The sequence below is a fragment of the Balaenoptera acutorostrata genome, chromosome 15 (assembly GCF_949987535.1).
Source record: "Balaenoptera acutorostrata chromosome 15, mBalAcu1.1, whole genome shotgun sequence".
In the NCBI taxonomy this organism is placed as follows: Eukaryota; Metazoa; Chordata; class Mammalia; order Artiodactyla; family Balaenopteridae; genus Balaenoptera; species Balaenoptera acutorostrata.
The window spans coordinates 6,133,751-6,146,601 of NC_080078.1; the positions used below are offsets into that span (position 1 = coordinate 6,133,751).

At 50.6% G+C, this 12,851-nt stretch overlaps 1 protein-coding gene across 1 annotated transcript in view; it reads left to right on the plus strand.

The window, feature by feature from the left end:
- The first annotated feature begins 4,784 nt into the window (after positions 1-4,784).
- LOC103000862 (myosin-16-like) overlaps positions 4,785-12,851 on the plus strand; it is a 51,016-nt gene continuing 42,949 nt past the window's right edge. The window contains 9 exon segments of the mRNA XM_057530066.1: positions 4,785-4,881; positions 5,483-5,501; positions 5,846-5,942; positions 6,666-6,758; positions 7,713-7,776; positions 8,151-8,249; positions 9,691-9,794; positions 10,603-10,747; positions 11,611-11,879. Of these exon segments, the coding sequence (XP_057386049.1) occupies positions 4,800-4,881; positions 5,483-5,501; positions 5,846-5,942; positions 6,666-6,758; positions 7,713-7,776; positions 8,151-8,249; positions 9,691-9,794; positions 10,603-10,747; positions 11,611-11,879 (972 nt within the window). The 5' untranslated portion in view covers positions 4,785-4,799.

The following is a 12,851-nucleotide window of genomic DNA, read 5'->3' on the forward strand; positions in this document are numbered from 1 at the left end:
CAGCGTCATGAGCTACAGGTGGTGGCACCAAGCCCCTTGCTGCATGGAGGTGGTGTGCTGGGGCTGGCTTGCCCTGCCTTGTAAGGATCTAACGCTAAACATTCGGGGGCTTTGCAACTGGTTGTTAAACCTTTGGCAGCCTGATGTCAGCCATGGTGGAATTGACAAATGGTACAAATCGGGGATTTTTTTTTTTTTTTTTCCCATGCAGCCGGTTTACTAGCACACCACTCTCTGCTGGTCCACAGTGTTCAGCTACAAGGCATGACTTGAGAGAGTGGATAGAAATTTTGGTTCATGAAACCCCTCCCCTGGAGCAGACTCCTGGGGAGGCGCTAGACCTTTTGCTTAACCCTTTCAATAACTTGATATAGTAGGATGTATGGACCCTATTTTGCAGAGGATCAAAGAGATGTTAGGTAATTTGCCTACAGTCACAAAGACAGGAAGTGATGAACTCAGATTCAAAGCTTGCTGTATCTGGCTCCAATGCCCGTGACCCCTCTACAGCACCACCCCATCTTCCATGGTTGGGCTGCAGCCGGGAAGTGTGAAGTCAATCCTTGGTTAATTTCACAAATAAAAGAACAGAGACATTCCACGATCAGAACTTGCAACATCTAAGCTTTACTGTGTGCCTCCCTCCCTTTGAAGGGAGTGGCCACAGAAAGATGAGGCTATAGCTGTGGTAAAGTGGGTTTGAACATGAAAGTCAAGCTTACCTCTCAGGAGAAACATCCTTTTCAGAAAGGCAGGGCACTGCAGTGTTGCCAGGAATGATGGATGATGAGAGTGGAGCCCCAGAGGCCCCAGTTTGGGTGAAATTTAAGGACAACACAACTTCTGTGAGCATCTGCGGTAGACAGGCCATCCAGCTGGGTTTGGGACAGAAAAGACCGACTCGTCTGGCTCCTGCGATAAAGGCACAGGCTTCCATTTCTCTGCTGGGGCTGTAAGAGAAGAGTTTGCCTGTGGGCGAGGATCAGAGATCAGCAACTACCAGAAATGGACTCTGAATGAAACCTAGCCTGATTTACTAGGGGTGTGGTGACCATTACTGGGTGGATTTTCCAGAACTGTCAAGATTTCAAATTATCTGCCTGTTGGACTCATAAATTATTAAAAGTCCCAGAAATCCCAGTAGGTGTTTAAGCCTGACATCTCAGGCTTCAGGCAGCTGAAAGATATTTGTTTTCTGGATCACATGTCTTGAGCTTTGGACCCAGACACTGCCATTTAAGAGCTGGCATGAGTTTTCATTTACAGAGGAAAAATTGGGGTGCAGAGTGGGGATGGGATCTGCCTGCTGTGCACAGGAGCTCCAGACTCTTAATGCTATATTATTTTCACCCTAAAATATCTACTGCTCATCACTGTTGTCTTTTTTTTTTTTTTTTTTTTTTTGGTCTTGTTTGCTTGCTTGCTTGCTTTCAGTTTTATCCTTCAAGGTGGTTTGGTGGGAGCAGGGGAATGTCTTTTTATTTTTAATGGAAAAGTTCATTGCTATTTAGAAACCACCACTAATTCTCAAGGCAGAGAGCCAAGAGTCACATCTCTGCAAAGGGTCCCTGGGATCAGTGAGCAAGTTCTGATCAGCTACCAGAATGGACTTGGCTGGAAGAGAAACACAGGTCGAGGTGCTCTGAATGTAGGGAAGGAACTTCAGGGTCTTTTTACTTGATGCCACTTAAGTTCATATATAGTCCTCCCAGCAACCAGCCAAGGAAGCCACTGTCATCCCTACTTCAGAGGGGAGGCAGTTAGGGCTCATATGGCCTTGGAAGTTCTTCCCCATCCCAAGTCAGTGAGACATGGCTGGACCAGGAGGTGGACCCACTGATTCCAGCTTTTTGCAGGACACCAGAGAGTGGGTGGTACCCTGTGCCCGATGCCACTGTGGCTGTGACAGTACTATGTCTTAATGCATGTGCTGCTGTGTCTTGACCCCCCCAGACGCTCACCATGAAGAAGGATGATATCCAGCAAATGAACCCACCCAAATTCTACCAAGTCAGTGACATGGCGGACATGACCTTCCTGAACGAGGCCAGCGTCCTGGACAACCTGCGTCAACGCTACGTCAACATGAGGATCTATGTGAGTGCCAGGGCTGGGCGTGGGGAGGAAGGGGAGGCTGCAGATCTTCTGCCCCTCTCCTGATGGGGCGGGGGCAGCTACTCTACCCTCCCCAGCAACCCATACACATTATGTCTGGGACAAGGGCAGAGGGACCACGTTTTTGATGTGTTAGAATTTCCACCCCAAGGCTTTGGCATCTCAGTGATGGTACGATCCCCATGGGCAGCTGACACACCCTTTGCTGAGGCTGTCATCTGGAAGTCCTCCTCCTGACCCCACCCCTGCAAACTCTCCAATCAAAACATCATTTTCCCCCTAGTGACTTCATGTGGCCTCAGTAGACGGCCTTCCCTGTCCGTCCATCCACCCTCCGTCCATCCATTCATCTCTCCTTTCCTTCCTTCCTCCATCCTTCCTTTCTCCCTTCCTTCTAGCCAATTCCATCCAACCATTCATTCATTCAACAAACACTGAGCCCTGTGCTAGGATGAGCAAAGCGGGTTACCATCAGTCCCCCTGACCATCTTGGAAATCCTAAGACTTCCCGAAGGTGCTGGTGGCTAAACTCAAAATGGGATATAAGGAAGTTTTGGTGTTTGCCTCTCTAGATGTCTTTACTAAAAAGGAAAGAGGCTATCCGGTAGTACTAAGTGAGCTGGGGCCTGACTTCAAGGTCAGAGGCCGCTGGGATTTCCTCTTCTGGGTTTTGGTGACAGCCAAGAGAACTGCCACCTGCTTCCTCCCCTTGTCCTCCTCAACACTACTTTAGTTCCAGATTCAGACCCTCAGCAGCACCATAGCCCCATGCAGTGCTGGAGGACCTCTGGAAAGCTCTTGGGGATATTTGCTGGGCCTGGAGGCTAGTGGGGCATCACTGAACCTCAGCCTGGGAAGAGCCACATCTGCCCCTGGCTGAGCCTGGAGCTTTGGCTGAGAATGTCCGTGTGGGCTCAGTGGCCAAGCTCAGGGCTGGTGCTTACTCAGGGCCCCCCTGCAGCTGAGCCCTTGCTCCTGTGGGTGGCCACACCATGTCTTTGGGCTAAGGGGCTGCAGGCTCTGTGGAGTGTGGCCTGAGGGACCAAGGCAGGAGTCTCCTCTTAAATCCAAACACCTCGGTTGAACCACTGATTGAAAAACTGGGGCAGGCAGGACAGCTCCAAGGCCCCGACTGCTGCCCTCTCGTGTCCCTCCTGCAAGGGTGGCGGGGGACCTCTCCTTTACATTCTGACCCAAACAGGGACAGAACTAGCTTCTGGTCCACTACCTGCCCCACGCCACCCTGCAGACACGGCTGGAGGGAAAGAGTGACTCAGTGGCTGGGTCCCAGGATAAGACACAGTGACTCATCCTCTCAAGTCTTTACGTGGGTTCTCTTCCTCTTCTCTTTGCTCCCCTTTCTTTGGATCACTTTCTATTTAATAAGGTTCCCTTTAAAAATGCAATATATTGCAGCTCTGCTAAGGAGAAACTGGGGGTGGGGGCGTGTATCCCCACTTGGACCAAAATGCAAAGTTTTAAAGTTTACGTGAAAAGAGGGGGCACCAGAGGTCAATGTGAGTGTCCAGCAGGAGAAGTTTGGGACCCATGGATTTGGCCATTTCCTGCCCTCAAATAATTTCTTTCACTACCTCATTGGTTTCTCTGATTTTTAAAAACTGGCATGATTTCCTTAAAAAATTGCCATGGGGTGAAAAGAGAAGGTGGTGTTTCTTCTTAAGAGTAGATCAAACCCAGTTGTCCACCAGTTGGATTGTGTCCACATAGTAAGGACTCCGTGAACCCTCATGGAAAATCTCCCCCGTAGAGTAAGTGGAAAAAGCAAGACATAAAACAGTATCATATATCACTTATATGTGGAACCTAAAATACGCCACAAATGAACATATCTATGAAACAGAAACAGATTCACAAAGAGAACAGACTTGTGGTTACCAAGGGGGAGAGCGGTAGGGGAGGGAAGGATTGGGAGTTTGGGATTAGCAGATGCAAATTATTATACATAGGATGGATAAACAACAAGGTCCTACTGTATAGCACAGGGAACTGTATTCAATATCCTGTGGTAAACCATAATGGAAAAGAATATGAAAAAGAATATACATATATGTATAACTGAATCACTTTGCTGTACAGCAGAAATTAACACAACGTTGTAAATTAACTATACTTCAAAAAACGTTTTAATTAAAAAAATAAAAATAAATCAGTATCATAGAATACTATTGCTTGTTTTAAAAACAAGGTGAGGGGATGTGAACGTGTCTCTGGATTTGTTTGTATATGTGCATCAAAAACCGTGGAAAGGGGTATTAGAAACCAACACGGAGCTTCCCTGTGGGAGGAGGGGGCAGACACTGAGCAGCTGGGGGACCTTTTGCTGCATATTTATCCATACAAATGACTATGTTATGGATTCAGATAATTAAGCCAAAAGAAAATGAAACAGATATACATTAAAGAGAAGGCTGGTTTTGTTTACTGAATAAAGACTCAGACATAGATTTTTTCCCCCAGAGAGAACATCACTGTACCTGTCTAGGTTGACAGGATGATCCAGCCAGGATGCTCTGTGATGGGCCAGGATCTGGAGGCAAGACAGCATCAGGAGGGAGGGCCAGCTAACCATCTTCCTTTTCTCCCGCCAGACCTACTCAGGCTTGTTCTGCGTGACAGTCAACCCCTACCGGTAGCTGCCCATCTACGGGGCCCGCGTGGCCAACATGTACAAAGGCAAGAAGCGTACGGAGATGCCGCCCCACCTCTTCTCCATTTCGGACATCGCCTACCACGACATGCTCATGGGTGCGTGCAATGGGGTCTGCTGGGGCTGTCATGGCAGGGCAAGAAAAGTCCCTTTGCCACTGGGGCTCCAGATGTATTAGACCCATGTGCTACCCAATCCCAACCCTGACCCCTCATCACCCATTGAAGATTTTTTTAAATATTGCTCGGTGAGTGCACTTGCTAAGTACCTGCCCTACCTCACACCCCATCTCATTTAAGCATCACAAAAACATGGGATGCCAAGCTAAATAATGTCCAGAACTCAAGTCAACCCTTAACCATCCCCTGTGCGATCTTCACCATATAGTACAACGTGATTTTTATTACTATTTCTCTTTATGTTGCTTACGACTAGGCAGCTTCATGGGACGGTGCTTATAGAAACAGAGTGGCTGGTAAATTTTTGGCCCCTTCTGCAAGGCTGTGGGCTGCAGAGGCAGGCGTGTAGCCTCAGACCCCACGGGATCCTAGGTCTTCGGCGTCCGCGGGCCACTGCAGCCATTCTCCAAGCCGGGTGGGATGCAGGGAGATGCAGACGGTGTGGTTAGGGTGATGCCAAATGTCGAGTTTCTAAGTGTTTTCTAATTACATCTTCCTGTTGACGGTTCCCTCCCTACAGAGCGTGAAAATCAGTCTATGTAATCACGTAAGTGTCCCTCCTGCCTCTCAGTCTATAGACATATAATTAGGTTTGTGTCTTAACACATGTCATTAAGCCTTCTTAGAATTAATTGGCAGGACTTTGTATGGAAATATGCAGGAAGAGGGCGAGTGGGCTTAGCGGGGACGACTAAGGCTGCATCTGCTAAACCGAGTGGGGGGGTGGGGGTCTCCATGTCCCCAAGTCCCCTCCTGCCCCACCCTGTCTGTCCTTGATGGGTGCGATGTAATGATGCCCAGCCCGTACCTTTCATCGCTTTGCTTCCCTGCGGCCGATCCCCTCTTTGTCCTTCACTTGTCTGCTCCCTTTTTCCACCTGCAGTGGAGAATCTGGTGCAGGCAAGACTGAGAACACGAAGAAGGTCATCCAGTACTTTGCCAACATCGGAGGAACTGGCAAACAGTCCTCGGATGGGAAGGTAGGGCCGACTGGGCACACTCGGGGCCTCTCATCCCCAGCCCCCTCCCCGTCTTTGGGTACACACAGCAGAGCCCGCGTGAGCCTCACAGCTGCTCTCTGGGTTAGGGCCGCTTTACAGATGAGGAGACTGAGGCTTAGAGGGAAGCGACTTGGGTGGGGACCCATAGGGAGAAGGTGGCTGCAGTCCCGGATCTGACCCACTGGATGGACTCTGATACCCCAGGCCACGTCTGCCCCCAGAAGTGCCAATGCTAGAGCCCCTTGTGCTTAGCAGGGTAGAGAGGGGAATGCCAGCTCCTGGTTAAGCTGCTTCTGCAGGCCCTGGCAGCCCCAGAGTGCAGGGAGCACTAGCTGGGCCAGGGGCAGCTGTAAAAAGCTGACAAAGAGGAAAGGAGGACTTCGGTGGAAGACCAGGGATGCCCGGGGAAGGGTTTTCAGGTTCACATAGGAATCTCTCCACCAAGAGCAAAAGGAAGAAACAGCAGCTAAGAGTCAAAGCCTCTCATCTGGCAGGGGCCCTCCAATATCAGGGTCTGCAGGGGGACAGTCCTTACTTAGGCAGTGGCCCTCCTCCCAGGTCCCCTCTAGTCCCGCTCTCCCTGCCTCCCCAAGGCTGTGCCCCTCCTGGGTTCCTGGCACATACGCCACTGTCATTGGAAAGCCCTGGGTCCCCAGGCAGCAGCTGACAGGCCACCCCACCTTGTGTTTCTCTCTGGGTCAGGGGTCCCTGGAGGATCAAATCATCCAGGCAAACCCTGTGCTGGAGGCATTCGGGAACGCCAAGACCACCAGAAACAACAACTCCTCCCGTTTCGTAAGTGTGACAGTGGCACTGGTGGCCCTGGGGGTGGCAGGACAGGCATTATCACCCCATTCCAAGGAATGAAATCAGGGCTGATTGAAACTCACCAATGGGATGAGTCAAGTCATGGCATCTCCTTCCCAGAGATTTTTATACGTCAGGGTCTATATCAACTAGAGCCCAGTTCAGTATTGACATCCAGGTGCTTGAATGCAGAGATGTGGGTACACAGTGATGGAGGGGCTGAGAAATTAAAACAGGAGAGCCAGAGATTTGCAGTGGCTGAAGCTGACAACATCCCACCCCCGACCAGGGGGACCACGGCTGGCCGGATGTAGAAGAGGCGCTGTCCCCGGGGCCCTGGTGGATTCTGAAGCTGGTCTGGTGGGAGCTGGGGTCATAGAAGGAGCTCTGTAGTGCCCTGCCTTTCCCTGCTGAACCCCCATCTCCGGCTGGGGCCTCTCACTGCCTGGGGAAACAGGGCTGGGCAGGGAGAAGGTGGGGGCGGGTGAGTAGAGGTGAGGGCAAAAGGTGATGGAGATACAGAGAGTCTTATTTCCAGGAGAGTTTGTCCTTGGTTCTGCCAAAGGTCAGGGAGAGGGATGTGGTGTCTCTCCATAAGGAGACGTGGTACAGCGCCCCCTATATGTGGCTGGCCAAATTCCCACCACTCCTGCCTCAAAGCCGAATTCCAAAGGGCCCCAGCCCCTCCTGTGGGGCACTCGTCTGCCCCACAAGGTCCCAAAGCTGCAGGCTACCCCCAGACCCTAGATTTAGCTCCAAGACCCTCCTTCTCTGCCCATCCGAGTGGGAAACCCACAACTCCACATACAGCCGCCTCTGGCCCAGTTACCTTCCTGCGGTGCCCTTAGAATTCGGGGGGCGGGGCGGCCAAACCCGGGTCGCAAGTTGGTCTAGAGCTGCACACGTCCCCCCTCACGACCCTCCCCTCTCCTCCCTGCTCAGGGCAAGTTCATCCGGATCCACTTCGGAACTACAGGCAAGCTGGCCGGAGCTGACATCGAGAGCTGTGAGTCAGGCCGCTTTGGGAGGGTTCTTGGGGCCGGGACCAGCTACACAATGCGTGGGGTGCAGCGCACAATGAAAGCGCGGGGCTCCTTGTTCAAAAAGCGTTAAGAATTTCAAAACAGCAGCAGAGGGACTCAAGTGTGGGGTCCTTCTGAACACAGCCTGCCACACCCAGGAGGCCGGCCCTGCCCCCGGCTTCCCCCACCTCAGGAGCCAGCCCCCCGCCCAGGCCGTGGGTCTGGGGCAGAAGAAGAGTGGACCCGTGACTGGCCATGGCCCTGGGCTTTATGGGGAGGGGAACCCTGCTTTCCATGGAGTCCTGCACTCCAGAAGAATGGGCTGAACTCATGGGCATGTCTGCTTATTCTCTTCCAGATCTCTTAGAGAAATCGCGTGTCATCTCACAGCAAGCAGCTGAGAGGAGCTACCACATTTTCTACCAGATTCTCTCTAACAAGAAGCCTGAGCTTGTCGGTAAAGATCTTTATGTCTGTCCGATTGTCCCTTAACTCGCTTTTCCTCTGTTTTCAATAACGAAAGCATTCCCATGTATGGAGGGTTTGGTGTCATACATGCAGTTCTACATGAATCCGTTTAGTTTAGAGTTATGTGAAGAGGTTACAGGGAAGTTTCTCAAAGTTCTACTCACATCCATCTTCACAACAGCCTATGAGGCTTCACACTATTGTTGGCCCATTTCACAGATGGGGCCTTGAGATGCCTGCAACTCATGGCTGAGACACGGACCTGGGATATAGGGCTTTAGACCCCCCGTGTCTTGCTCGGACAGCAGCAGAGATGTCAGCCCAGGACGACCGCATGTGATAGGCTCCCCTCTGAGTGGACGTAGCCCACTGAGTACACAGCTTGGCAAGCACACTGCACTCACCCCCTCAGCTTGATGCCCTTGTGAAAGCAACAACCTGCTCAACTGTCCATGGCAGACCTGCTCAGGATCTAAGGTCCAGAGAGGGATGAAGGCTCAGTCTTCCACATACACACCTCCTAACCCAGCCAGAGACTAAGGCACTGAGTATCATTCCCCACCCACAGGTGTGTTTTATTTGTGTTGGACACAGTGTACTTTTTAATTAATATATGCCATTTTGAAATTAGAAAACTTCACATTAAAAACCCTATTTCCTGGTTTCTCTGGAATAGCAGAAGATCTGGTAGCCATGCGCCTGCCCTCCCATGTAGTACTGATCAAGGCAGTTGAGTGGTGGTGGACCCTTTGGATGGAGCTCAAGCGCTCCTGTCTACCACACTCCCCACCAAGCTCTATTGCCTTTCTGACCCTAGAGCAGAGTGGCAGCCACCATTTATCTTCCTTCCTGGGCTGTAGTTTTTCTCAACAGTAGAGAGGAAAGGAGAGGAAAATATTTCTTGCATCCATGTCTCTTCCAAAAGTGAAAAAACAAAGATAGACCAAGAGGGGCACATATTTGAAGAAAAATAGAAGTGAGCATATTTCTTTGTAAAAGTGACAACATCCCATGCATATTATATGCAAGTGATTACTATTGCCTGCTGCAACTGTCCTGTTACCTTCTGCCTTTGAGTGCGACCTTCTCTTTACAGGAGAGAGAAAGGAGAAAGATATGCACTCGTTTATTCCAAAAATATCTACTGGTTGCCTCCTAGGTGCCAGGTACTGGGCCAAGTGACAAAGGGCACAACGAAGTTCCAGAGACCCTCTTGCCACTCTAAAGTTCTTCATATGCCCTGTTCAAGTCCCTCCATGACTCTGGGTGATCCCAGAGGGCAGGGACCACGTCGTATTCAGCCCTGTAACCCCCACGATGACACCATCATGCCTGGCACATGGGAGGCATGTAGAGAGAAATATGGGTTAAAAATGAAGAAGAAAACCGCGTGTCACCAAGCTGCTAACCCGCTTTCCTGCTCTTGGCAGAGAGTCTGCTGCTGGTCCCCAACCCTAAGCAGTACTGCTGGGTGAGCCAGGGCGTCACCATGGTGGACAACATGGACGACGGGGAGGAGCTGCAGGTCACAGACGTGAGTACTCAGCGTGGCTGGTAAAAGACAGGGAAACTTGGGGGCCCTGCAGGCACTGCCACCAGTACTGGGTGGGTCGGGGATGGGGGGGGGGACACTCAGAGCCACCAGGCAGCAGCCTGGATTCTCCCATGGAGAATTCCGGGGTTGCAGCTGGCATTTTCCCCAAGGCTGTCGTAGCAAGCAGTTTCTCTTTGCAGAGTTGAATTGGAAAGCAATAGGGACTTAACGGGGCCGACTACTCCATGTGACTTTTCCTCCTCCCCAGCCCAGCTAGACGTGACCCTCTAGTCTCACCAGTTCCCACAACACCCTCTCTCTCCTTCTTTGTGGCATGGAGCACCTGAGAATTCTGTTAGGAATACTGTGTACTCTCTCCTCCTTGACAGCCGAATTGATTCCTGATGCACCTTTGCCTTCCCCTTCTCCCGGTACCCAGCAAGGAGCCTAAACAGTAATAATGATGGGAAGAATAACACTACTTCCTGGTTATTATTATGTGTCAAGCACAGGACTAAACATTTACACATCATTCTGGTTTATCCTTATGACCACCTACCACCACCCATTTTGCAGAAGACTAAACTGAGGCCAGAGAGGTTATAGAAATACAATGACTATCTCATGGAGCATCTGGTCTGGACTCCTTGGAGGAAAACAGTCCTCCCTCTCTCTGGTCAGGGTGTGTCTGACCTCCAGAATCCACAGCGTGCCGCAGCAGCCCATAGGTGCCACCCCACAGTGTCCTCCACTCTGGGGAACAGGGAGCCAGGAGTTTCTCGGCTTTCTTCTCCCTGTGGCCTTGCAGGTAGCCTTTGACGTGCTGGGCTTCAGCCCCGAGGAGAAGATCGGCGTGTATAAGCTGACTGGGGCCATCATGCACTTTGGCAACATGAAGTTCAAGCAGAAGCCCAGAGAGGAGCAGGCTGAAGTGGACACCACGGAGGGGAGGTGTGGGGCGGGGGCCGTGCAGGGAGGAAGCAGCTGGCGGGGGTAGGGGCTCGGGGCTCTCTAGGGCTTCCTGCACATTTCAGAGACACGCTGTAAACCGAGAATGTTCCTTTGATATCCAGACATCAAGATCCTTGGGAAGGCATGACAGAGTCGGAGACATAATTTTGGCTTCTATATTGCTTTGCCCCTTCACCTTGAGCAAGCGTGGAAACCGTATCAGACCTCTGTTTTCTTTTTTTTCCCCTCATTCCTAAATTGTTTTAATTGAAGTATAGTTGATGTATAATATTATATAAATGACAGGTGTACAATATAGTGCTTCACAATTTTTACAGGTTATACTCCATTTATAGTTATTATAAAATATTGGCTATACTCCCTGTGTTGTACAATATACCCTTGTAGCTTATTTTATACCTAATAGTTTGTACCCCTTACTCCCCTACCCCTACCTTTCCCCTCCCCCCCTTCCCTCTCCCCACTGGTAGCCACTAGTTTGTTCTCTATATCTGTGAGTCTCCTTCTTTTTGGTTATATTCACTAGTTTGTTGTATTTTTTAGATTCCACATATAAGTGATATCATACAGTACTTGTCTTTATCTGTCTTATTGTACCTACCATAATGATCTCCAAGTCCAGCCATGTTGCTGCAGATGCCAAAATTTTGTTCTTTTTATGGCTGCATAGTATTCCACGGTATATCTATGACACAGCTTCAGACCTCTGTTTTCTTGTTGGCAACATGGGGGTCTCCTCCTCCTCCCCCCAACCCCTTCTCTAAACACGATAGACAGTGCTGGGGTTCTCTGGGGCAGGGTACCATCTTTCTTTCACTCACCTGCTTCTTCCGTCCCTACTCAGTGGCCGACAAAGTCGCCCATCTCATGGGTCTCAATTCTGGGGAGCTCCAGAAGGGCATCACCAGGCCCCGGGTCAAAGTAGGCAACGAGTTTGTGCAGAAGGGCCAGAACATGGAACAGTGCCAGAACTCCATCGGGGCCCTGGGCAAGGCCATCTATGACAAGATGTTCAAGTGGCTGGTGGTCAGGATCAACAAGACCTTGGACACCAAGATGCAAAGGCAGTTCTTCATCGGGGTGCTGGACATTGCCGGCTTCGAGATCTTTGAGGTGTGTCTGGCCTTGCATTCCGTCTCTGCTTTGGGGTGGCCACCCTCCTTTGATAAGCGACTTTTCACCAAGGTTCTCTTGTTTCTCACCTTGGACCTGGGGCCAGCCCCTCTCAGTCTGCTCCTGGCTCTCTGACTTCTGGTCTCCGGAAAGTTCCATCTTCATTTGTACGGTGCCAAGTCACAAAGAACGGGGAGAACATAACATAGAATGAGCGCCGTGCTGGCTGGATCTAGCCTGTACTGGCTCACCAGAACTGACTGGTGAATTTTCAAGAACTCTGTGACCAGTTGCCATCCTGTTGACACATGTCTGAGGTGTATTTACACCATGGAGATCAGCCAACACTACAAATCAGGCTTTTTTTTTTTTTTTGAGAGAGAGAGAGCTGATTTATCAGCACACTACTGATGGCTCCCACCTCTTGCCCACACAAATGAGGCTCAGGTCTCATCATAAGACGAGTGCCGTGGGTCAGGAAGATTTTACCTTTGTAATTGGAGGCAGCATGATTAGGAGTCGGGAGACCTGGTTCTGGACTCGGGTTGGCCACCAACTAGCTGTGTGGCCTTCGGACAGTGGCAATCCCTCTCTGAGCCTCAGTTGTCTCAACTCTAAAATGAGCAGGCTGGAAGAGATGACCTCTAAGGTCCATTTCAGCTCCACTGTCCTATTATTCTAAGATTTCTACTAACCACAGATGGGTTAAAAAAAAAACAGTTTAGCCCAATTTCTCTCAGGCTCTAAAAGGCTAATGTGGCTGCTGTCTACAGTAGAATCATTTAATTCCATAGGTGGAAAGAGCCTCAGAGAGAGTTTCCAAACCACGCTGCCTGGACTCCTGGGCAGCCGCTGATGGCCAGCAGGGTGAGGCCAGGGAGAGAGGAGACCTGTGTCAACAGCAGGGCAGGTGCGATAGACAAATGGGGCTGGAATCCCAGCTCCTCCACTTCCAAGCTGTGTGCCTCCGTG